This window comes from Nuphar pumila, chromosome 6 (genome assembly GCF_984573655.1).
Source record: "Nuphar pumila chromosome 6, dmNupPumi1.hap1.1, whole genome shotgun sequence".
Classification (NCBI taxonomy): Eukaryota; Viridiplantae; Streptophyta; class Magnoliopsida; order Nymphaeales; family Nymphaeaceae; genus Nuphar; species Nuphar pumila.
The window spans coordinates 17,847,032-17,873,719 of NC_143254.1; the positions used below are offsets into that span (position 1 = coordinate 17,847,032).

Consider the following 26,688-nt stretch of genomic DNA (forward strand, 5'->3'; position numbering starts at 1 on the left):
AAGTGTATAAGCTACTAGATCAAGAATATAAATATAATGCCATTAAAGGCCAAAGACACATACAAAGGTGTGCAAAAGAACCTCTTGTCTACGTATAATAATACTTGAAATGAGTGCATCTACGACAAGAACAAGAGAATACACGCCAACATGGACCAAAAGTATCTCTTGTCTACGTAAAAATACACTCAAAACCAAGTATGTTCAGCTACTAGAACAAGAGTAACAAGCCAACCATTGGCTAAAACACAATACATCTCTTGTCTACATAAGATGGCACTTGAAATGAATGAAATAAGCCAACCATGGGCATACATCTCAGCGACTAGAGCAATGACACAAACGCCAACATGGACTAAAATCACACACCATGGTGTGAATCAACGTGCCTTGTCTACATAAAATAACACTCAAGACAAGTGTGTTCAGCTACTAGACCAAGAGAGCAAAAGCCAACAAAGGGCTACCAACACACGAATGTGTAATAAAATTCTTGTCTACATATGATGACACTTAGATAAGGGGCATAAAAGGAGAAGACTTTTGAGGTAATCAAACTTGTAATGACAAACATATATATAAATCAAACCTTGAATCAATAGAACAATATTCTTCAAAAAGAATACCCATAAAAATAACATTTTGGAATAAACTATGTAAAAGTATCTTCAACAATATACAACAACCGATAGAACAATATTCTTGAAAATAAATGTGTGAACATACGCACACCAAGAACATATGAAACACTTGTGCACAAAAGCACAAAATCACAAATGTGCAAATGCACTCATAATTTTCATAAACAATGGAAGGTTGGACAATAATCCCTAAAACCTTGATTTCAATATACCTTAAAATATTTTAAGGTTTCAAACATCATATATCCATCACATTTATATATAAATAAGAGCATCCATAAGATCAATGACCAACATCAAACTAGTGACACACTCATATACCAAATCATTCTAGAGTCCCAAGGTCCCATAACTCACCTCAACCCCCATCTATAATATGGTAAGTGGACAATCTAAAAAGACATAACAACGAGTGTCACACTCATAATTAGAGATCATATACCAAATCATTCTAGAGTCATAAGGTGCCCATAACTCACCTTAACCACCATCTATAATATGACAATTTGGACAATTTAAAATGATATAACACGAGGTGCCCATAACTCACCTCAACAAACATCTCTAATAAAACAATAATAAGGCCAAAACAATGATGCATTAAAGAAACATGTGATGGACAAATATAAATGCCACAAAAAGACAATAAACACTTTAGGAATCATTTTTCAAAGAAAAGAGGACCGATTAAAAATTGAATCAAAGGTTCCAATATAATCAATCACAATAATATGCTTTATAACAACAATTTTGCATAAACATGAATTATGCTTAATCTTCAAAAGAAGTCATTTATACAAAAAAGACTTATTATGCAACTAACACAATTATGAAATATTAAGCAACATCATGCGTAAGAACCGATTTTGAATAATCAAAAAGTAAAAAACAAGCCTCAACTATGATAGATATAAAGTGCAATTAAATGCACACCAAATGATAATAGATGCACTTTTATGCAATGCAAGATTTTTAAATGACAATAATCTTGAATGAGCAAATAACAAACTTAGGCCAATATAGGCATTCATAAAGATGGTGAAGTTTGAAAAATCTTATGAAATCCACTATTGTAACTTAAAAAATGATGCTCACAAACAATCTTCTCACAACAACCATGAAATCTTCATAAAAGAGTATATACTCACAAGAAGATTATAAGGACCGAAAGGCTCCTTAAAGAGAGCTCAAAACACACAAAATTCCCAAAGAAGGGGGAAACTCCACTAAAGTGAGAGAAATTCCAACAAAGAAGAATAATAGATTTGTTAAAAAAACCTTATGATAAAGTAAGATTGTACTATGGCATAAATCTATAAAATTAAACATTTATTAAGGAAAAATTCAAAAGCTTTTAAGTTTTATCAAAAAACATGACTTAATAGATTATTACGAACTCCTAATGTAATAAGTACGCAACAAACATTAGTGAAGACCATAAATTTTATAATGAGACAAGCTCGTTAAATCAAATTGAAAAATCTTTTAAGAGTATAAAGATGCAAAGAAAATCACCATATTCCATAAGACTATTTTAAAACTTAATTCAACCGGAATTATATAAAAAAAAACTTTCTTAATTAAATGTTGCTCATATAAAAAGGACACATTGGGTAAGTGAATCAAAATTTATTAAGGAATTTAGCATTTTTCGAAAAACTACATCTCACAAACATTTTAATCTTAACATACCTTTCTTTAAAGACTTACCATATATAAAAGGTATTCTTATAAACAAAGTTAGATTTAAAATATAAATTCAAGGCTCCAATGGTCATAAATCTTTACCGACCCATTAAGTTTTGAGCAATCATATATCTAATTTTTCGCCAAACAAGTTATCATTTTCAATTTTTTCAAAGAAAAACATACGAAAAAGTATGTATACGAAAAAGATTCAATAGAGTATCAAGTAACTCAAATTTTTATAAAAAGACATAATGACAAAGAATACACATAAAAAAACATATTAAATTCTTCATACAATACTTAAAGAAATAGAATGCATACCTAATAACTTTAAGAAATAAAAGAGAGAGAAATAAATACTTCACCATTTTTCTTTAAAAATTTCTTGAATACCACGCTTCCCGATGCACCAAAGAGCAACTCGATCTCAACCTTGCTCTGATACCATGTTAGAAAGTGGCTTTGAATACATTAGGTTCAGTAAAGAACCCATACCACATGCACATGAAGTGCGAATAAACCCATTAAAGGGAACAACACAAGCACATAATGTGCTAACACATAAACCCACACAAGGGGCAAAAATATGACATAAAGTCACAAGTTGAATATTATTGAAGAAGAAGGAAGAAGGGGGTATAAACCCCATACAATGGAGCATAAGCTCCTCCAAGGAGTAAAGAATACAAAGGGGGAGACCCCTATTTATAACACAAGAGAGGGGCCACCAAGGGGGCTCCCAAAGGAGTCGTTGGGAGCCCTCAACTGTCACATTTGTGACCGTTGGGGGCTCCCCAACGACTCTTTGGGGAGCCTCCCTAGGTGGCGCAAACCACAAAAAAGGGAAAAATAAAAAAAGAAAATTAAAAATAAAATTACAAACATATTCCAAATGGAATATGCGTAAAAATTGTGAAATGTCTAAACTACCCCTATGCCTATAAATAGATAAATATATATTTTATATATATAATTAGGATAATACATATGCATATATACCGTATATGAATATGTATTATCCTTTATATATATAAAATATATATAATATTACAATTGTCGAATGATACATTTTAACAATTATTATCATGCATCATGCTCATTACACTCTCGACAATATGGCGATGCTTTCGTTCAACAATCCCATTTTGTTGAGGTGTATGAGGGCAAGATACTAACCTACTTATTCCATTTGTCTGGAGGAAATTAATAGTCATTTGAAGAGAATTCACCCCCTCCATTACATTGGAAACAAATAATATTCTCATAGAATTGATTTTGAACAAAGGAATGAAAATTCTGAAACAACTTAAAGGTTTCAGATTTACTTTTCATAAAGAAGATCCATGTATATCGAGAATAACTATTAACAAAAATGAGATAATATCTAGTGCGAGACATGGAAGAAACTGAAGCCAGACCCCAAACATTAGAACATATAATTTCAAATAGTCTTGAAGCTCTTTTATTAATGGAATGAAATGGAAAAACATGACTCTTACATTGAAGACAACTAGAACATTTTTTATTATCAACACTTAAATTTAGACTTGACTTGGGAATAAGACTACTTGAAACAAGCTTATCAATCAAGCGACTACTACAATGACCCAGACGACCATGCCAAAGATTCGGCTCAGTACATTTAGAAATATTAAAAGCACTCTCAGGAGGAACTGAAAATGATGATGTGAGCTTCAAGATGGAATCATCAGGTTGAACACGAGAGAAAGGATTCTCTTGGAACACGTACATATTCCCTTGTTTTCCTTCAACGAACGTTTTTCTCGTGTGAAGGTCCTTAACATGAACAAAAAAAGGAGTAAACTCAACTAAAACATTAATATCATCAACAAGCTTAGAGACAAAAACAATATTTTTCTTGATATTAGGAGCATGAATGACATTTGAAAGGGCAAGAGAAGAGTTGAATATAGGAATTACAAAATTTCCAATGTGCGAAATATGGTAATGAGACTCATCTCCAGTGACTATATTATTTCTGCTAATATAAGGAACAAGATTTAGGAGCTTACCAGCATCACCATCGATATGAGTGGCTGCACCAGAATCAACATACCAAGTGCCTTGATCATTCTGTTTGATATTCAATTCAACCAATGCAGATAATAACAACTCTTTAACTTCACTATTCTTTAATGTATTTGTTTCCTTTCTTGTCTCTAATTGTTTTCCTCTATTTTGCGGGTTAAAACAACAATTTGCCTTGATGTGCCCCCTTTTGTTGTAGAGAAAGCAGGTATTGTCCTTTGCCTTTGCAGATTAGGAGGTATACTAGGAGTGGGTAATATTCCATGAGCTCCTTGTCCATTCCTCTCTTGACCTTCCCTTTTTCGAGATTCGTACCTGCCACGTCCTCGACCATAGGTAACTCCCGTGGCAAGAACGTTGTGTGCTCCAATGGGGTTGTGAATACCTTCAGAGAATCCCTTCAAAGTCATCTCATACTGTAAGAGCTTATCCCGAAGGTCTTCAAATGTAGGTAAGTCTGGCAAACATAGCAAAGAAGTAACCATCATGTGATAATCGGGTCCCAGCCCACTCAAAGTTTGTTGCAACATATCTTTGTCATTGACCACACAACCCACGATGACCAACTAATCCGTGATAGTCTTCATTTTGTTTAAGTACTCCATGACAGTCATGGAGTCCTTTCTCAACATTTGAAACTCTTTCTTTAAAAATAAAACTCTAGCCTGAGAAACTTGAGAATACGTCTGAACAGAACGATGCCATAACTGCATAGCTGAGCAGTCATCTGGGATTGCCACAAGTACCTCCTGTGATAGAGTGAAAGTGATGTAGGCAACCAAAGCCTGATCTCACTTCATCCAAGATATATACTTTGAATTTCGAACAAAAGTAATTGAAGTGTCACCCTCCCTATTCTTTCCTTCTTGTGATATGAACTCTGGAGGAACAGGAACAGAGTCATCCAGATGCCCAGAAAGATCCTGACTTCTTATGAATGGGATGATTTCTCAGACACAAGCTGACTGAGAAAGTTGGAAGAAAGGCCAGATTGAGAAGAAGAAAATGAATTCATAGTCGATAGGAAGCAAAAACTAGGAAGATTAAGAGACCGGAAAGAAAATTCACTTTAGAGCAAACAAAATAAAAAATTTAGAACAAATATTTGAATTTCAGAGAACTTTGTTGCCTTTTTTTTTTAATAATAATAACCTGCAGACCCGATGCAGAAAACCAAACTATGCAATAAAGAAAAACTGTTCTTAAGAAAAATAAGAATTCAATCAGTAAGAAGCACATTAATATGAGAATAACGTGTTTTATTTTCTAAAAGGAAAAATTCCAAAGTAGAGAGAAAGATAGGTTCAATCGAGAGTTCACAGCTCTAGAGCAGTCCCGTGAAGACATCTTGGATTATATGATGTCAAAGGGAATGATAAAACTCCCCAAAGTGGCAGATCCCCCCGTCGCTATGAGCAAATCGACTGACAAATTCTGCAAATTTCACCGGACTGTGGGGCACGACACCGAGCACTGCTTTATCCTTAAGAACATCATTCAGGACTATATTGACAAGAACTTGTTAATCGAGGATGAAGAAGAACAACCAGAAATCTTGTCCAAACCTTTTCCTAAACATTCAGCTTCAGTCATCACAGAACAAACATTTTCTCTGAAAGGTAGCATTCAACCATGTTCCAATCAGGACATTCAGGATCAACATCAGGTCCTGGTCCTTCGTCAAGCGCAGTCTTCCGCCAAGAGGGTGGATATTACTGCATTTTACAAGAAAGCAACCAAAGAACCAACCAATCTGTTAGATCTTTTCCTTTTGACGGGAGCTATATCCATTTGTTATTGTTTTCCCCCTTAAAGCACTGAACATATGCAGCTGTAAACTATATATATTTGTCACGAAATGGTACGGAACCCAAGACACACGAAACTAAACATAACATAGACAAAATCCAAATGCATTATAAATATGCATTTGGCTAGATATAATAAGCCATGCAAATACAAGAGAAGAAACAAGATATAAAAAGCTAAATATTTTCTTGATGTGAAATAAACACAAAAAATATACAAGAAAAACCCCACTACAACACCCATGCATACACACTCAATATACATCCATCCTCTCTCACTTAAGCATACACATACACACCCTTTATATAAGGGAGTGAGAAAGAGAAAAGGAGTAACTAGCCTAACGGTTAGATGGACCTCCTCCAACTAGTCGTTAGGCATAGTCCTGATCAAGGTTGTAAGTAGTGTATCGTTACCCATATTGGTCGGGCCCAAAGTTAGATATGTATCGTAGCATATCATAAAAAAATCATAAATTTTAATATTTTTTTTTCAAAAATTCTAAAAAAATAAAAAAATTAGCAAAAAATCTTTAAAAATCATAACACATAAAACAATAATGAATTGCACAAAATACAATCATAAAATCACATATGAAGCATTTATCTCTACGAGCTGCATAAGGCATCATCAAACATCAACTAATATGAATAATATTGCATGCATATCTCACAACAATGCAAAATATTAAATATCTTGCAATTAAGAACATGCTACAAGACTCATACTTTCATATTACATAAATAAAAACAAAATAACTAAGTTTATGAATACTTATGTGTTATTTTACCAAGTTTTTTTAAAATATAACCTCAATCATCATCATCATTTTCTTTTTTTTTTCTTCTCTTATGTTATGCTAGGGGTTGTAGGATCAAAAGTAGGGAGTTCATCATCATACACATCCTCATAGGGTTGCGTATACCTCATTTTTGTCTCACTCATCTTTTTCGTGTATTTTTTCTCTTAGATTAGTAAGCAATTGTTGGGATTGCCATTTTACGACATGTGACAAATCCCTTGATATGCAGCGGACAACATTGTGATGTGTCCTGGCTAAATGATGCTTAAACTAAGAGATACCAACTGAAATAATATAATGACAATAGTTGGACTCGATTTTCAATCAGTTTTTACTCATTACTTGAGTGCTTCATTGCCATGCCGGATCATTTGATGCCATCTTCCCCCAAAACGATTCAATGGGAAGCAAAGAATGCGAATTTGTTACCTTAGCCCACTCCCTTAGTGAAAAAATGATGGAAGTGCACTCTTACATGAGAATTTCGCAAAAACCCTCTCCTTTGAGCACGAATCGGCTCCTAAATCGCTCTCACGCCTCTTAGGGTGAGTGAGTTTTCCTCTAAAGGCCTCTAAACAAATGAGAGAATCGACCATAAGGAGGTCTTTAAAACCCAAAATTAAAAAAGATTGAGTTTCAGCTCTTTTAAAGTGCGCCAGACACGTATCGTACAATATACTTTGTATCATGCTATACGGTACAATATAGACTTGTACCGTACAATACAGTCGATATGTGCGTATCATATCAAGTTAGGCCATAGTTACGGTATGTATCATACGCACGGTATAATACTTACAACATTGGTCCTGATAGCTAGCTTGATCAAAACAGTTTTAACAAAAATAAAATTACAAAAATATTAGTTATTAAATAATCACTAAAAAATAAAACATATAAATACAAATTAAAAATATACCTATTCTAACCTTACAAGTATACATTTATTTATACTTAATCTAAATACTAAATACCTAATAGGCATACCTTGGTATACCTAGAAAACAAAAAAGATACAAAGAATAACAAATACAAAGGCAACACCGATAAGTATACCTCGGTAACTAAACCATAATATTATATTTATCTTAACACCTCTCCTCAAACTTACGGTGAAAAACCAAAAGTTTGCAAAAACAAAATAAGAAAAGGTCTTCAAATGCCTCCATAAATAATATTCAAAATGAAATCTTCAAGTTCCAAGGCTTCTTCAAACTTCAGTTATCATTAGAATTCCGAGCACTTTAATCTTCAAATGTCCATGGTACTTTGGCTCAATATATGACTTTCCTTAGTTGCAGCAATGAGGAAGTAACACAAAGCAACAACTGCAACAACTGCAACAAAGGGATTATAACACAATGTGTATATATATATATATATTAAAATAAAATAAATAATTATAATATTAGATGTATATATATATATATATATATATATATATATATATATATATATATATGAAGAGCCGATAATTAAACATACCAAAATACAAGAAAATACAATAATCATTCAAACAATGACGAGAAAAGGAAAAAAAACTATTTAAAAATATTTCAAAAACTTTTTTAATAATCATTGAAACAAGAGTTAACAGTTTAAAAGAAAGATACACTAGTAAACTTAATTCAAAATATTTTGAAGTAATTAAGAAATATGATGACCCATTAAATAAGAACTACGAAATACTAAGATAACATTGAAACCATTTCTCAAAAACTCGATAAGACAAATACCTATATTCACAAGATCATATCTCCAAAGGTAAAACAAAATATTAAATTACTGGGGACCAAAATTATAATTAGTTGTTAATATAGACCAGTGTTGTGAAAAGCGTTGAGGCGTAGCGAGGCGCTCCACCAAAAACCGAGGTGAGCTATGTCACATGGGTGCAGGTGCAGGTGCGGCTCAATTTCAAAAAATTTGGACACGGGGACACGGGTATATATATATATATATTTAAAAAAATATATCTAAGACCAAGACTGTACTGAGTACAGTCTTGGTAAAGACTGTGCTGAGCACAGTCTGGTAAAGACACAGTCTTGGTAAAGACTGTGCAGAGCACAGTCTGGTAAAGACGCAGTCTTGGTAAAGACTGTGCAGAGCACAGTCTGGTGAAGACTGTGCAGTTTGGGTTCTAAAAGTATATATATTTTTAAAAAAATATAAAAGATAATTTTTTTAGTTTTTATACATTTTTGTCCTAAAAATGGACAAAAATAGACTCGGTCAAAGTTGACTGAATCCAAAAAGTGGACGGACTCGGCCTCGACTCGTTGACCGAGTCCGACTCGGCGTTGACCGAGTCCGAGCCGAGTCCGAAGCTCACCCGTGTCGGGGCGTGTCGACTCGGGTGCGGCGCCTCCTTAGCTGAGTCCGTGTGACATAGGAGGTGAGGCGTAAATCGTAAGCCTCAATTTTTTTTTGAAAACTTTAAAAAAATTATAAAAAATATCTAAAAATATAAAGAAATAAAGAAATGCTTTATTGATGAAATAACAACCAATAAGAAATAAAAAATCTCAAATAAGTACTAAAAAATATGAGATTAACATATAAAAGTAACTAAAAACTGATTATATAATTGGAAAATATATGTGGTTAACCAAAAAAGTTAAAATATACTAAGAAACTTATTACATAACTGAAATAACTGGAAAATATATGAGATTAACCTACAAAAGTTAAAATATATGAGATTATTCTAAAAAATATGAGATTAATATATAAAAGTAACTAAAAATATGATTACATAACTGAAAAATATATAAGATTAACCAATAAAAGAAAAAATATACTAAGAAACCGTTTACATAACTGGAAAATATATGAGATTAACCAACAAAAATTAAAATATATGAGATTATTCTAAAAAATATGAGATTAACATATAAAAGTAACTAAAAAACTGATTACATAACTGGAAAATATATGAGATTAACCAACAAAAGTTAAAATATACTAAGAAACTGATTACATAACTGAAATAACTGGAAAATATATGAGATTAACCTACAAAAGTTAAAATATATGAGATTAACCTACAAAAGTTAAAATATATGAGATTATTCTAAAAAATATGAGATTAACATATAAAAGTAACTAAAAACTGATTACATAACTGGAAAATATATGAGATTAACCAACAAAAGTTAAAATATATTAAGAAACTGATTACATAACTGAAATAACTGAAAAATATATGAGATTAACCTACAAACGTTAAAATATATGAGATTATTCTAAAAAATATGATATTAACATTTAAAAGTAACTAAAAAACTGATTACATAACTCGAAAATATATGAGATTAACCAACAAAAGTTAAAATATATTAAGAAACTAATTACATGACTGGAATAACTGAAAAATATACGAGATTAACCAACAAAAGTTAAAATATAGTAATATACTAAGAAACTGATTACATAACTGAAATAACTGAAAAATATATGAGACTAACCTACAAAAATCTTTTTGATTATGTCTCAGAAGTCTTGTTGTAAAAAAAAAATTGTGCCTCAGGCTTGCGCCTTGAGGTACAGAGGGCCGCGCTTCAAGGCGAGGCACGCCTTTTGTGCCTCAAGGCGCGTTTTTGATAACACTGATATAGACTATCAAGAAGCAAACATGCTCAAACAATACATCAATGACAGATGGACAGTTCATACGAAGATATAAATCATCAATAATTGTAAACAACAATATTGAAATGCCAATAACCAAACATCATGTGTATAAAACCAATACTTCAATGTCTCAAAGAAATGCAAAGGCTCAAAAGAATCACAATAATATAGATTTCAACAACAATATCAATATGAAATAAATATAAATATATGTCAATCTATGCAACCAAAGCACATGGTAATGCACAATGCATGCTAATGGAGTTTTCAAAAAAATAATATCATTTTCCCATAAAGGGACAAAAAGAAAGCGAAAAGGATTAGAAAATACATGAAGAGATTTTAGGAATCCCACATACGATGAATTTTACATCATAAGAAAAGACATGATATGTGCAACACAAGCAATCGCCTGATTGACCTCCATGGATCCAACTCAACATCAAAATCCAAGCGTATCAATGCATAGGACAAATGATAAAAAAACTAATGTCAGCAAGAACCATGCCAGTGACCATGCACCAGCCTAACTGGCTATCTAAACTGATAATAAACAACAACTACAACCACAAGAGGTGCACACACCTCACCTCACAAATGGTTGTAAAACTACAAACAACACAATCAGCTACAATGGGTTCGCATAATTCACCACACACATGGTTTTAAACTGATAAAAAAGATCCCTTGCCCAAAGAAAAATCACTCAAATAAGAGAGAAAAGCAGAAAACAAGAGAGCACAAGAGAGCTTGTAATGAAAACAAACTTGTATTTTTCTTATATAAGGTATTGAATCTGTCTTTCTGGAATTGTAGCAAACAAGTCAGACCAGAAAAATGATGAAGACGTTGTGTTTCAACTTCTGAGGATGCTTACTGGTTCTGCTGGTAATTCTTCACAAGTAGAGTTGCCTGAACTTGTTCGGTCACTCCAATCCACGCAAAGTGCTGAACCCTCTAATGGGACATCTTCTCAAGGGTTGCCTGGCCTTCTTTCCAACTCTCTTAAATGTTTTACTGCTCCTGGATCATCTGAGCTTTTGGACTCTGCAAAAGCGGTACCTGCAGCTACTGCTATTCAAGATTCTGCTGCAATGAGGGGTGGTCAATCAGGACATTTCAATCTAAGAGCAGCAGGGGACTCGCGTAAAATCCATGTTGGTGTTTCTCATGATAAACCCGAATCTCTTCCAATAATTCTTGACAAACAAAAACGGCCAGATGTTTTACTAGATATTGAGGATAACAGTACGTGGGAAAGGACCCATGTCAAGTTTAATGATTTTGACCTGAATAGCATATATATTGAGCGCGAGGATGAAAGAGAAGAATCAGATAAGTTGTCACCGGCTACAAGTTCAGAAAAGTTGAACGCAAGGATCCATTCTGGTTCTTCTGGCTGTCCTCTGTTTTCAGCCCAGAACAATGGCCAAGTAAGTCCACAAACGAGTGGGAACTCAGACTCAATATCGGATAAGTCACCATCCAGTTCCAGTGGGGAAGTTCAGGTACGAAGTTTTCTGAGGCCTTTTCTAATATTGATATATAACATTCCACTTCTATAGCAATGGCTATTGATACTTCTCATTTTGGTAGTCAGAGAAAAGGAGTGATTTCAATTTTACTGAATTTGTCTTGGTGCCTTTAGTTGAATGAACATATTATATAACTGTTGATGCATGAGAGCCCTTAGTGGATGGATTTTATTAGTTCACACACACAATAGCCAAACATTTTTTTTAATAGATGCGTGTTTCCCTTTTCCTTTTGGTTTTTGTTTCTCATACTTGTTTCTTTTTATTGGACGCTTATTGCATCTCCTCCCTTCTTCCCACCACTGTCTCCCTCACCAAACATCTTACACGATCCATTTGGCATTAGTAGCCTAAACTCATTTTCTTATCATCCACCTGGTACTGGTATCTTCTACTCACCACCTAGTCCTCCCCTTCTTATCTTCTGTTTTCTGGTCCACTGTCACTCCCATCATCTCTTTGATTTACTCAGTGCTGCTCACTCAAAATCGTTGCCTCCATCTTTCATCTGACATCAGTATTTTCTGGCAGCACAGGCTCCTTTTCTTCCTCTTCATAATTTCCACAACAGCATCATGCCATCTACAATTAGAGCTGCTAAATGAACAAAGTTGCTTGCAGTTCGGCTCATATAAAGCTCATTCAGACTTGTCAAATGAGCTCAGCCAGCCAAGCTATGAGCAGCTTGTGTAGTGAATGTGAGCCAAGCACAAACGATTGGTGTTTGGCTCAGCTTGGCTCCTCTGGGCTTGTTTAGGTGAGCTTATATAGTATTTGTGTCATATAATGTCCACAAGGATATGGTATTTCATCCTGTTTGATGGGTTTGCTTGTAAGAAACAAGTCTCAGGGTTCCGCTCTCACTATGGACCCCATAAATGAAAAAGGTTTTTTTTACCTAAATGAGCCAGTTCAAGCTCAGCCCGTTTCCCTCAGTCTCATACGAGCTCGAGCAAGATGAACTGAGCTTGGAGCAATACTTGGCTGCAAAGTAGCTGAGCCTGAACAGCCCATGTTTTGTTCATTCATCTCGGTTACTAGACCTATCTGCAATGGATGTTTGCATCAGTAGCCCAAGACAACCACTTCCACCATTTACAGATGTATTTTGTTGTTGTTGGTGATTGTACACCTTCTCTTTCACTTGTATGGATGCTTTAGGAGGAGAAAAGAGGTCCCTTGTAGCCGTAGGCCTTTAAAAGCATTATGGCTGAAAATGTCTGAAACAATTTTTTACCAAAAAAATAAAAATTACATCATGTTTGTGTTAAATTATGTAATCAAATCATGTAATCTAATGTGTATTTTATATATATAAGGTGTAACGACCCCAATCCATACCCTTTTAAAAATGCGGAATTTTTTTTTTCTAGGAGTTGCGGAAAACTTTCCAAAGACCTGGGGTCCTCACAGTTCCACTTTCCATTGGATAGCCATACACCACAAACGAAGTTGCAATTATCATCCATAATAACCAACTAAAACTCTTTTATTAATGAGTAAGAAAATTTCAAAGACAAGGTTTTCTTCAACTGAAAGTAAAGTGGCAATTGCAGAAATTAAAAGAACTAAAAGACAAAAGAAAGAGCCACTCTGTCCTCTGTTGAATCCGTCAAGCTCAAGTATGACTCTCATCCATCCCCAGATGCATGTCCAACTTCACTGTCCCCCAATTCCTGTGAAAAACCAACAAAGTAGGGTGTCAGAACCGAAATTCTGAGCACAACTACTTCTAAAGAAACCAGGTGAGAGAAAGAACATGGATAAGATTTCATGCAGTGATTTGAGTGAGTGCAGATATAAAATTTGCAACATTTAAATATCCATGACTACCAATAATTGCATTTAATCACCAGTCAAGAACAGTAAACAGTGTTATATATCAATAACTAAATGATCAAACCTTTCCGCATGATTTCATAAAGTAAAGCGTATGCTACCACCAAATGATGTCATGATATCAAGAATGATTCGAACATGCATGATCTAATGCGTAACAGAAAAATGCATGATTATGTGCAATGCATGATTTCTTCGGTTATCTTTTATTTAAATTCCATCTTTCCATATGCATGTCCTATTAAATGCACACATTTTTAAGTTCCTCTTTTTTATTACCGTGGCCCGCGGATACACCAAACGGGTACAAACCCCGAGGTCAAGTAGGTTCCCAGGGTAGCTTAACACACAATTTGTATTTTATTACTGGGTTCCCACTTAGCCCTCGACCGATATCAGGAAACAGCACCATCCATCGGAACATTAGACCTTCACATCTAATGTCGGGGACACAAGAGACACCCCACGCCCACAAGTGCCACTTCCTTGGTACCATAAACTCACAGCTATGACTAACACACCACTCTCGGGTAAAGTGGCGGGTTCTCCCTAAAACCGTGGCCAGGAGAAGAACCTCAATATCGGGTTCAGGGGCAACAACGCACATGGAGTTTTTGTATCCTCACAGTCTCCCCAAGACCGGATATCCAAGATTCTCATACTCCAGATGAGATATCCCAGAATGTAAATTACACTGTTCTTATTCATTATATTTTTATTTAATTTATTCTTTAAGTTTGCAACACAATATGCAAAAGTAAAGTGAAGAATCCGCATCCTCCCTTGCGGGGACCCATTCGGGACTCCAGCCCGTATCCACCACTAGAACAGTGTAGTAATGTGCCAAGTGATGCATTTAGAAACATAAATAAAAGAAAACCAACCCACGACACTCCAGGCCGATGATGGTCCAATTTGGCCATCGGTGCATCACATAATAAAACCATAACAGTGTTTCCTTTATAACACTAAGCCAAAATGCCAAACAACATACATATTCATGCAAATATAAACCCAAACATATGCATGTCATAATTCATTCATATGCATTTTCAATATGTGTGTGTTACCTACATCACATATGGGTCTTAACCAATCCATGGTTTCTTTAAGTGTGTGAGTGTACATGTACCATTTCACACATAAATCAAGTGTACATGTTCAAGAAGACTTACTAATAATTGAATCATGCTCACGCTCATGCGTACCATAATCATAACAATTAGTGAAAGCATAACCTCCACGGCAAGTGTTTTCTCTCAATCCAATACACAAGCTTTTAAATAACACATGGATTCTAGCAAAAAAATATAATGTTCAGCTAGGGACATACAAGCAAGATACATTCCATATGTATAATTTCAGTTTCATGTATCCATCCTCCCTAAACAGTGTAACATGAGCACTGTTATACACCACTGACCCATTAATGATTACTAACAAGTATAACTAGTTAGTCATGCTTCATTTTATTCATTTTATGTCCATAGATTGCCTAACAGAAAATACTAATGAACCCATTCTCTAATGATAACAGTTGTGCCCAGTTTACCGAATATGAATGGGGAACTATACAAAAGAATGGAGGTCGGCTATGTGTACCTAATAATGCTGTCCTCCTATTTGGCACATCACAATATGACATTTCAAGACAAATTTTTAAATAGATTTCGGAGGCTTGATAACCCCAAATGAAAACAGCAAGAACAAAACAAATCATCCTTCTCATGAAACAGGTTATAGATTCCTTTCAGGTATAACTATGCCATGAAGACATTAATTTAGTAATAATCAAGCACAGATAAGAAGAATAAAGGAAGCAAGAGTGTGGAAGGACCATATGATTTCCAGCTCAACTCAAGTGAAAACTCCATTATGACAGGTTACGGACTAACTATCAGTCTAGTGAAATTTCAGTACAAGAATACAAGGCAAAATACGCAGGCCAATATATGCAGTTTTAAAACTGAACACACGTTGAGCTGTGTAATGGCATTCCAACATTCAGTTTTAGATTCTCATTCTAATACCCAATTTCAGTTATATCATGCAGCCTTTCATAAGTCTGGGTGTTATGATTTCAAATTTTTGCGTATTCAGCAGCAAGTATAGCAGTACATTATCATACTTATCAAAATATGAAGGAATGATATTCAGCCACCAATCACATCAATGTACACGGCTTAATATGAACATTTTAATCCAATAGCATAAAAAGATTTTGTCTACAAGAAACTTCATGATGCACCTAATGCCCATCGTGTAACCTACCCAAGTCAGGTTATACATGACTCTCCCTATGCACATACAATGATAACAAAACCCCAAATAAAGTTTTATTTTAATTTGATAATGGCAACCAAATCCCCCAAATCTGATTGATTAGGATCTCTGACAACCTTCATAACCTCCTCCCCATTCAATAGCAACACTGAAACCCAACAGTTTATGTGCCCAGAACAATTCTTTTTGCTATTTCACAAACACCAACTTGGAAGAATCGCCCAAATTAGAAATCTCTGTCCAGGCTATTTATTTTTCCTAAGCAATTCACCTCTTTACGTAATACAATCATACTAAACACCACAAGAAAATCCAAAAATGAAGAAAAACAAGTAAAACAAACAGATCCAAAGACTATATAGCTCCATAAACGATACCAACATCCAAAAACATCATCTACCGAAACACCCGTTAAAAATCTCTAAGATTTTCATTAAAGGGGATCAAGTGCACACACAGGAAACCCTCTTTTTTTTTTTTCATACGAGTCACAGGCCAGCACCCAGCCGACTGGGTCGGCTGGGCCTGCTATGGCCCGACCCACAAGATGTAGAGCTCCCAGCCGATTGGGTCGGCTGGGGCCCTGCTAACACAGCTCCCAGCCGACTGGGTCGGCTGGGCCTGTCGCCTCCTACCAATGCACTAGTGTCCTGCAACATGAAACAACATATTTTTTTTTTCATAACATGTACGATTACTGTTATCATAAGCATATGCGATCACTGTTTTCCGATTTCAAGATTTAGGGCATATTAAGAAAACCCCCAAATCAATTTGATTTGGGTATTTAGGGTTTATCAAGAAAAACCCCCAAATCAACGTATGGAATCGAACCCCTGTTCGATTCCTCACCCAGGTTCGAAGAAGAACCGTACCTTATTGAAGATTTCCGGCGATCGGAGGCTCGAGACGTGCAGGCGCAGACGGCTGGTGTCGCTCCCCGCGGCTGCCGTGAAGAAGGGAGCTTGCTGGAAGACTTTGGTGGCTGTTGGTGGCTACTGGTGGCTGCGGTTTGCCGCAGCACTATCAGGCGACCTCTTCTTCCTCCGGTGTGCGCACGCAGACAGGGAGAGGGAGATTGAGGGACTGAGTGGAGAGAGAGGCGAGGGATAGAGATGAGGCTGAGTGAAGAGGGTCCCCTCTCCACTCCCTCTTATCGGGCAAGACCCCTCCCCCCTTTCACGCCGAGATGGGGGGGGAGGTCGGTTACGCTCTGCGTAACCCCCCCCTCTTTGCCCCTTTCCTTTTTTTTTTTCTGTTAGGGTTTATCGGGCTTCTGTTTCACGCCCCCCCTTAATAAGTGACATCGGGTCCGGGTCCGAGCCCTTGACCCGCGATACCAGATCCATTTCAAAAATGGTTTTGGTTCGCCCCTGCACAGTGGATCCTCAGTTGGATCCGGGTGGATCCAACTATGGATCCGACCCCCCCTATATACTAAAATTAATTTATTTTTCTTCTTATAAATGCTATTAATTATTTGTTTAATTAAAAATTACTATTATAAGTATAATTTGACACCCTTTTGTGGGTTATTTATGGATCCGATAACGGATCCGAGGCCCAAAATTAGAAAAATACTTGTTATTTTCAAATAAATAATTATAAAAATTGAGGTTATTACATAAGGTAATACATATATACATATATATATATTATATGTATATGTATCTACCTATTATATATATAAAATATATATATTTATTTCACCTTAGCCGTAAGGGTATACTCATCATTTTACACATATTCTTCTTTAGAATATGTATGTAATTTTTCCCTTTTATTTTTTTCTATTTCCTTTGTTCTTTTTTCTCTTTTTATTCTTTCTTTTTGCTTTTTGGCGCATGGAGGGGCCCACCCAACATGATCGTTGGGCCCTCCTCCAACAGTTATAATTATAACCGTTGGAGGGGTCCCAACGATCATATTGGGAGCCCCTCCATGGCTTCTCATTGTGTATAAATAGGGGTATTCCCCCTTGAGTTTTAGTATGGCTTTGGGTCAAAGCCCAAGTATTCAATAAAGCTTTTATTCATTTTTCTTAGTGCATTTGTGAGATTGATTGGTTTGTGCTTTTGTGCACAAATGTTCTTTGTGTTCTCATTGTGCATGAGTGCACTTGTCTTCCATCAAGGACATTGGGTCTTGATTATAGTATCTTGTTAAAGATACTTTTACATGGTATCAGAGGCTTGGTTTTAGGAAGAAAGCTCGTGCATTTTCCACTTTCTTGGGTGCCTTGAAAAGCGTGCCTTCAAGCCATTGAAGATTGGAGTGGATCATTTCCTTCGACCAATATTTTAGAAGTCTTCTTTGTTAAGAAAGACTTAAAAATCTATTGAGGTACGTGTTCTTTTTGTATTTCTATCATCTCTAATGAGCGAAAAAGACTCCCACTTCTCCCTTGGGTTTAAACTCAATGGTTCAAACTATCATGTTTGGGCCGGTAATATGGAAGCCCATGTTAAAGGGAAGGGGCTTTGGGGCTATGTTCAAGGTTCGATACCGGAACCCGAACCAAAAATTACTATTATGAAAAAAGGAGATAAAGATTCTTGAAGAAGAAGAAAGGTAAAGAGCTCTTGAAGATTACTCAAAGAAACATGACGAATGGGAAATGAAGAACTTCAAGATCTATTCATGGTTTTTCTCATCCGTTGAAACTAAGATCAATGCCAACATCATCAAATTCAAGAAAGCTTTCGAAGCTTGGCTATATCTTGAAAAAATGTATACATCAAGAGATTTATCGCACAAATACTACCTTCAAAATAGGGCATTAAGCCTACAACCAAATGAGATGAGTATTCGGGAATACTTTGCCGAATTGTCCTCCATTTGGGACGAGCTTGCTATGCTAGAACCCAAATGGAGTGGTGATGCTATCGAGTTTAGACATAAGCAACTTGAGAAAGATCTTTTTTTAACTTCCTAAATGGTCTTAGACTCGAATTTGAACAAATTCGGTCCTCTCTTTTTTCTTCTTTCACGTCTCCCTCCATTGAAGATGTTATTACTAAATTGAGTGGGGAAGAGATCTGTATGGGTATTAGTAAGAGCAAACCTAGCATCCTTGCTACTTCCTCTATACAAGAAGAGAGTGAGGGAGTGAATGTCGTTTCAAGACCGGGTAACAATGTGAGGACTTACAAACCCCCTCACTTCAAGAATAAAAATCAAGGAAGAAATGGGCACAATGGAAAGAGAGACTATAGTAAACTAATTTGTCGTTTTTGTAAAGAACCAGGGCATATCAAACCTATTTGCCCAAAATGGAAGAAATTACTTGCAATGGCTACCACATCTCAACCGGAAGAACGACCATCCTCTTCTAATGGGTTTTTCTCTTTACAACAAATTATGGAAGCTCTTCAACCTTTTCTCAAGTGAGGAACTTCCAGAGCCGCCATGACAACCTCTTCTCCCCCCGATAAGATATCTTGGCGTTTAGATTCCGGTGCATCATTTCATATGACCCCAAGTGCTTCTTCTCTTTCCGAATATTCTAAAAACTTTTTTCCATCTTTTGTCTCAACGGCGGATGGAACATCTCTTGAAATTAAAGGAATAGGCAATTTTGAAAAACAAGATTTTTTTATTCTAAAAATTAGATTCATACAAAAACTAAATTTGAATTTGCTTTCGGTTTCTCAACTCTCGGACCATGGTTGCGATATAAAGTTCTCTTTTGATAAATGTTGGATACAGGATCGTCAGTCCGGGAGGTTGATTGGGGAAGTCTCTAGGAGAGGAGATCTCTACTATGTTGACTCTCTTCAAGTTCCCAAGAATCAATTTTGTAATTTTGTCCAAAATAAGGATATTCATGTATGGCATAAGAGACTTGGACATCCCAACATTGTTAAAATTTCATATTTACCTTTTGCTAAACACCTTTGTAAAGGAGATTTTGTATGTAATGAATGTATTCTTGAGAAAATGAAAAGTTTACCCTTTTATCAAAGATCTATGTTTACAACAAAACTTTTTGAAATCGTTCATTCCGATGTATGGGGTCCGACTCCTGTGATATCTAAAGGAGGATTCTCATGTTATGTGATTTTTGTTGATGATTACACTAGGTATTGTTGGATATATTTTCTCAAACATAAACATGAAGTTCTTTCAACTTTTAAAACCTTTCATATGATGCTTTTAAATCAATTCAATGAAAACTTAAAAATTCTTAGATCCGACTTCGGAGGAGAATACCTCTCAAATGAATTCAAGAGTTATCTTGAAAGTTGTGGTATTCTCCATAAAAAATCTTGCCCAAAAACTCCTCAACAAAACGGATTAGCCGAACGAAAGTATAGGCATATTATTGAAACAACTCGAACTCTACTTATTTCACAAAACATTCCAAAAAACCTCTGGGCTGAGGCAACCCTTACCTCAGTCTATCTTATAAATAGATTTTCATCAAAGAATTTAAACAAAATTTTCCCTTTTGAAAAATTATACGAAAAAACCCTGACTATAGCAGGTTAAGGGTTTTTGGTTGCAAATGTTTTGTCCTAATGGATAAAAATGATAATCTTTCTCCAAAGGCCCTTGTGCCTTTCTTGGTTAATCGGAAACCCAAAAGGGTTTTAGGTGTTATGATATTAGAAATGACAAATTATATGTATCCAGAAATGCGAGTTTTTTTGGAAAATCTTAGTAGTTTTGAAAGTCCTAAAACTCAAAATGAGAATGTGGATTATTCCTTTCTGTTTGAATTGTTAGCTAAAGATGATGATACAAGTGATGATGAGTCAACTCAAAATGACTCAAGTGATAATGAAATCGAGGAAACTATCACCCGCTCTCTCCGCCACATCAAGATATCAATGAGGAATCATCTAGAGATCCCATCACCTATGTTCATAGAGATAAAAACACCTTCAAAAGTGCTCTTGAAAGATATGATGACACCAGTAGGCCTGTTCCTCCTAGAGAAGAGAACCTGCGAAGAACCGAAAGACCTAAGAAAGCTCCCTTTAGATTTATCTCATACGACTCTTTTTCAGCTAAATATAGGGTCTGTCTTAGTGTCATTCATTCTTACGTAGAACCTAAAAATTTTGAGGAAGCACTAAAATGTTCTGAATGGGTAGAAGCTATGGATAATGAACTTTGTGCTCTAAGAAGAGTCAAAACTTGGGAGTTCCAAGATCTCCCTAAGGGTAAGAAAGCAATCGGGTGTAGATGGGTATTTAAGGTAAAAACTAAGAGCGATGAATCCCTTGAGAGATTTAAGGCTCGTTTAGTTGCAAAGGGATATAGTCAAGAATATGGGATTGACTATGAAGAAACTTTTGTTCCTGTAGCCCGAATGGTCATTGTTCGATGTCTCAACACCGTTGCTTCCATCAACAAGTGAAACATCTATCAAATGGATGTTAAAAGCACATTCCTAAATGGCGATCTGAATGAATAGGTATATATGAATGCTTCACCTGAAATGAAGACTCCCAAATGGAAAGTGCTTCATCTTTGAAAAACACTTTATGGTTTAAAACAAGCCCCCAAGGCTTGGTATAATAGATTTAACTCCGTAATGTTAGAAAATGGGTTTTCTTCCTGTTTCACTGACACGGCCTTGTTTGTTAGAAAAACCAATGCAGGGATTGTAATCTTACCTTTGTATGTGGATGATATGCTTATAACCGGTAGTGATTCTAAAGGGGTTAAAAGCATAAAATCAATTTTGAAAGATAAATTTGAAATGTCAGATTTGAGTTTTCTAACTTATTTTCTGGGTATTGAAGTAGCATACTCTCATAGAGGGTACTTTTTGTCTCAAACTAAACTTGCCTCTAAGATTATCGACAAGTCTGATATTACAGATGATAAGGTTTTTGAAACTCCTGCTATAGTGGGAGCTAAGATGAAGATTGATGATGGTAGTCCTCTTTCTGATCCTACCCCTTACAGACAGCTTGTGGGATCATTGATGTATCTAAGTATTACTAAACCATATATTTTTCATGCAGTTCATACTGCAAGTCAGTTTCAACGTGCACCAACTTCGGTTCACATGAGTGCCATTTTACGGGTCGTAAGATACATAAAGGGTACACTAAATAAGAGAGTATTCTTATCCTCTTCTTCTGAATTAAAATTAATTGCTTATACTGACTCTAACTAGGGAGGTGACCCAAATAACCGTCACTCCACCACTGGTTTTTGTGTGATTTTAGGAGACTCGCTGATCTCATGGAGATGCAAGAAACAACAGAAAGTGTCTTTATCCTCAATTGAAGCTGAATATCGTGCCATGACAACTACTATCATTAAAATTGTATGGATTCATCAGCTACTAGAAGACATGAGAATCACATTAGAATGACCCACTAAGCTATGTTGTGACAACAAGAGTGCAATTTATATTGCCAAAAACCATATCTTCCATGAGTGGACTAAGCACATTGAGATGGACTGTCACTATGTTCGAGAAGCCTACCTGAAAGGAGTCATTGACCTTCCATATGTCACTTCAGAATATCAGTTGACAGATTTCTTCATCAAAGCATTGTGTGCTCCGTGATTCAACTTTCTCCTTGACAAACTTTCGGTCATCCTGCCCTAAGTTTGAGGGGGGGTGTTAAATTATGTAATCAAATCATGTAATCTAATATGTATTTTATATATATAAGGTAATACATATACATATATATAATATATGTATATGTATCTACTTATTATATATATAAAATATATATATTTATTTCACCTTAGCCGTAGGGGTATACTCATCATTTTACACATATTCTTCTTTAGAATATGTATGTAATTTTTCCCTTATATTTTTTTCTATTTCCTTTGTTCTTTTTTCTCCTTTTATTCTTTCTTTTTGCTTTTTGGCGCATGGAGGGGCCCACCCTGCATGATCGTTGGGCCCTCCAACGGTTATAATTATAACCGTTGGGGGGGTCCCAACGATCATATTGGGAGCCCCTCCATGGCTTCTCATTGTGTATAAATAGGGGTATTCCCCCTTGAGTTTTAGTATGGCTTTGGGTCAAAGCCCAAGTATTCAATAAAGCTTTTATTCATTTTTCTTAGTGCATTTGTGAGATTGATTGGTTTGTGCTTTTGTGCACAAGTGTTCTTTGTGTTCTTATTGTGCATGAGTGCACTTGTCTTCCATCAAGGACATTGGGTCTTGATTATAGTATCTTGTTGAAGATACTTTTACAGTTTGTTGTTCATTAAACAATCATAAAAGCCGGTTATTTTATAGTTATGAATTATAAATATAGGTCCTTGTTTAGATACTTTTAGAAAAAGGTATAGACCCATCTTGTTTAGATACCTTTCTTCATTTCTTTTTTCTAATTGATTTATAACTCAAGTAGTGCCTTGTGAAAATTCAAAGTACATGCATGTTGGAAAAGTGGAAGGAACCACAAATGTTGTATGATCGATTAATTGATGTAGTAACCTGTAGCATGTGTTCTAATAATTGATTTTTTGGCATGTTAAACTCCTTTTGAGCTTGCAGCTCCTAGTTTGTTTAAGAACATCTTCTTGATGGATATCAAGAATATGTTTTGACCATTGTGTGCTTCCTGGTAGCTACTTGTTTAATTCCTGCAGTCTGAAATTTAAATGTTATAACAGATATTGTTGTCATTCTTTTTCACACAGCTAGACCCACAATCACTGTCTGTTCCTTTTTCATTTCCAGTGCTGTACAGAGCGGATTATCTTCAAATTGTTTGGTAAAGATCCAAGTGCTCTTCCTTACATTTTACGAAGTCAGGTACTTTTGTGGTATAATGTGGTTTTATTTGTTTAGAATTCACATGACATATATTTGATGATTTTATGTAGCAGTCCCTTTGTAAAGTTGGTTTAATTAAGTCATGCATTTTTTGTTTTTGTTTTTTTCTTTTTAGATTCTTAGCTGGCTGTCTCAAAGCCCAACTGACATTGAGAGTTACATCCGTCCGGGTTGTATAGTTCTAACCATATATGCTCGCTTACCACGGAAAACATGGGAAGAGGTATTTTTAGATGTGAAGAACACTAAGGCCGCTTGTTTTTCTCTTATCCAATTACATTGGTAGCTTATAATTCAACATCAATATTTCAACATATTCTGAAAGGATATGAGCATCTCCTTTTTTTTTCTTATCCAGCTTTCGAGGAATCTCGTCCCCAGATTGAAAAAGCTTTTAAAAGACTCTAATGACATATTCTGGACAACTGGATGGATATGTGCCAAAGTTGGTTATCAGCTTGCATTCCTATATAATGGTATGAATCATCCTTGGGTAACAATATAAACGCTACAGCGCATATTACTTGACTGTCCAATGCTCAACATGATGATGCAGGTCAAGTATTGTTAGACAGGTCATTCTTTTTAAGTCATGAAGATGCTCCCATGATCTTGAGTGTTAGACCTATTGCTGTTTCCTTTTCTGAAGGAGCAACTTTTACCGTGAAAGGCACAAACCTCACAAGTAGCAGCAAAAGGTGTGTCAAATGAATATTTCTTCCTGTCACATTAATTTGAGTGATCGTGTGTTTATGCTTGATTGAAAGTTGTACTTTGGCATTTTTCACTATGGTAATTGTAGGTTATATTGTGCATACCAAGGAAAGCAGTTAATGCATGAAAGTGATTCTGCTTTTTGCTGTGAAGAGGAAGATCTATCAATTGATAGCTTTGAATGCCATGAGATCCATTGTTTCAGCTTCACTTGCTCTTTCCCAAAGCTAAGTGGCAGAGGATTTATCGAGGTTAGTAATGTTGAGATGACTTTACTTTTCAAGCAAGTAATTTTGGTCATATCTGTTAAAATGTATCTAATATATATATATATATATATATATATATTCTGTATATTACAAAATACCCGATAGGGGTAGTTTTGTAATTTCACAATAGTTGTTTTAGAAAACAACTATTTTCAGTTTTCATTTAAATGTATTTTTCTTTTTTCCTTTTATTTTTTGTATTTTTTAAATAACAAAAAGGGGCTCCAACATAGAGTCGTTGGAGCCCCCAACGGTCACAAATGTGACCGTTGGGGGCTCCCAACGACTCCATGGGAGCCCCCTTTTTGGCTCCCCTTTTGAGGCATTTTGCCTCCTCCTCTCTCCTCTTCCTTTTGTATAAATAGGGGTGATGCCCTTGTATATTTTTCATTCTTGAGAGCTTCTCTCTCTTTTCAATAAGAGGCTTTGTATATTGTTGTCTTCTTAAAGGCTTGTGCTTGTATTGTCCCTTCGTGGACTTGTGATATTGTCTCTTTTTCATTGTTGTATGTGCTTGTGTGCACTCTTTATATTTTCGCAATATCTCATTACATGGTATCAGAGCCACTCGATTCTTGAAGGAAAGGTGTGGTTCGTGTTTTTTTCATATCTAATAGATATCTTCTCACTTATTGGCAACATCATGGAGACAAAAATTGACCTTTCTTTCAAGCTCAATGGAAAGAATTATATGATGTGGGCATCGGCAATGGAAAATAATCTCAAAGGGAAGAAGCTTTGGGGTTTTGTCATGGGTTCCGTTCCGGAACCTAAGCTTATGCTCACGAAGATTGAAGAAGGTCAAGAAAAGGCTCTTGAAGGAGATGCTCGCCTCAAGGCCATTGAAAGTCATCAAAAGGAAGTGGAAGATTGGGAAAGCAATCACGCAAAAATCCTTGTGTGGTTTATGAATAATGTGAAGCTTAAGGTATGTGCTAATATAGCTAAATTCCGTAGAGCCAATGAGGCTTGGTCCTTTATGAAGGGTATGTATACCCAAAAGGATCTTGCAAGAGCATACTTCTTGCAAGAAAAGATTAGAACCACCAAGCAAGGTGATTCTAGCATTCAAGACTATTATAGTGCTTTAAACCCACTATGGGATGAATTGACTCTCTTGGAGCCAAAATGGGTTTCTATGAAAGACATTGATTTAAGGCAAAAACAAATGGAACAAGAGCGATTGTTTCAATTTCTTTTTGGGCTACGTCCCGAATTTGAGCAAGTGAGATCTTCACTTCTCCATAGATCTATTTTTCCTCCTATTGAGGATGCTATTGCCGAAATCACTCAAGAGGAGACAAGGCTTGGCATGAGTAAGCATGTTGATGAAGTCCTTGCCGTATCCAAACCGGGTAATAATGTTAGAACCTATAAGCCTCCTCATTTTGGGAAACAAGGAAACTACAATGGAGGAAGAAAAATGATTGTTTGTCATTATTGCAATGAGCCGGGTCACATTAGACCCGCTTGTCCTAAGCTTATTGGAACCTTCAAGCCTAAAGTGGCTTCTCTTGAGGAAACCACCACCAAAGAAGATGAAGGCAAGAACAATGACATCAAAGAAACTCTTGGACAAATATCTATGGCTCTCCAACAAATGCTAAAAGTTTCTTCCTCCACATCGGGTGCGGCTATTGCTTCATCATCT

At 35.6% G+C, this 26,688-nt stretch overlaps 1 protein-coding gene across 2 annotated transcripts in view; it reads left to right on the forward strand.

Moving 5' to 3' along the window:
• The window catches only part of LOC149834161 (squamosa promoter-binding-like protein 1), a 41,177-nt gene that overhangs the window by 9,169 nt on the left and 5,320 nt on the right, over window positions 1–26,688 (forward strand). For both annotated transcript variants that reach the window (XM_090011262.1, XM_090011261.1), the window contains exons 4-9: window positions 11,443–12,134; window positions 23,959–24,033; window positions 24,170–24,277; window positions 24,413–24,530; window positions 24,611–24,752; window positions 24,857–25,019. In XM_090011262.1, the coding sequence (XP_089867388.1) occupies window positions 11,443–12,134; window positions 23,959–24,033; window positions 24,170–24,277; window positions 24,413–24,530; window positions 24,611–24,752; window positions 24,857–25,019 (1,298 nt within the window). The remainder of the gene's footprint in view (window positions 1–11,442; window positions 12,135–23,958; window positions 24,034–24,169; window positions 24,278–24,412; window positions 24,531–24,610; window positions 24,753–24,856; window positions 25,020–26,688) is intronic.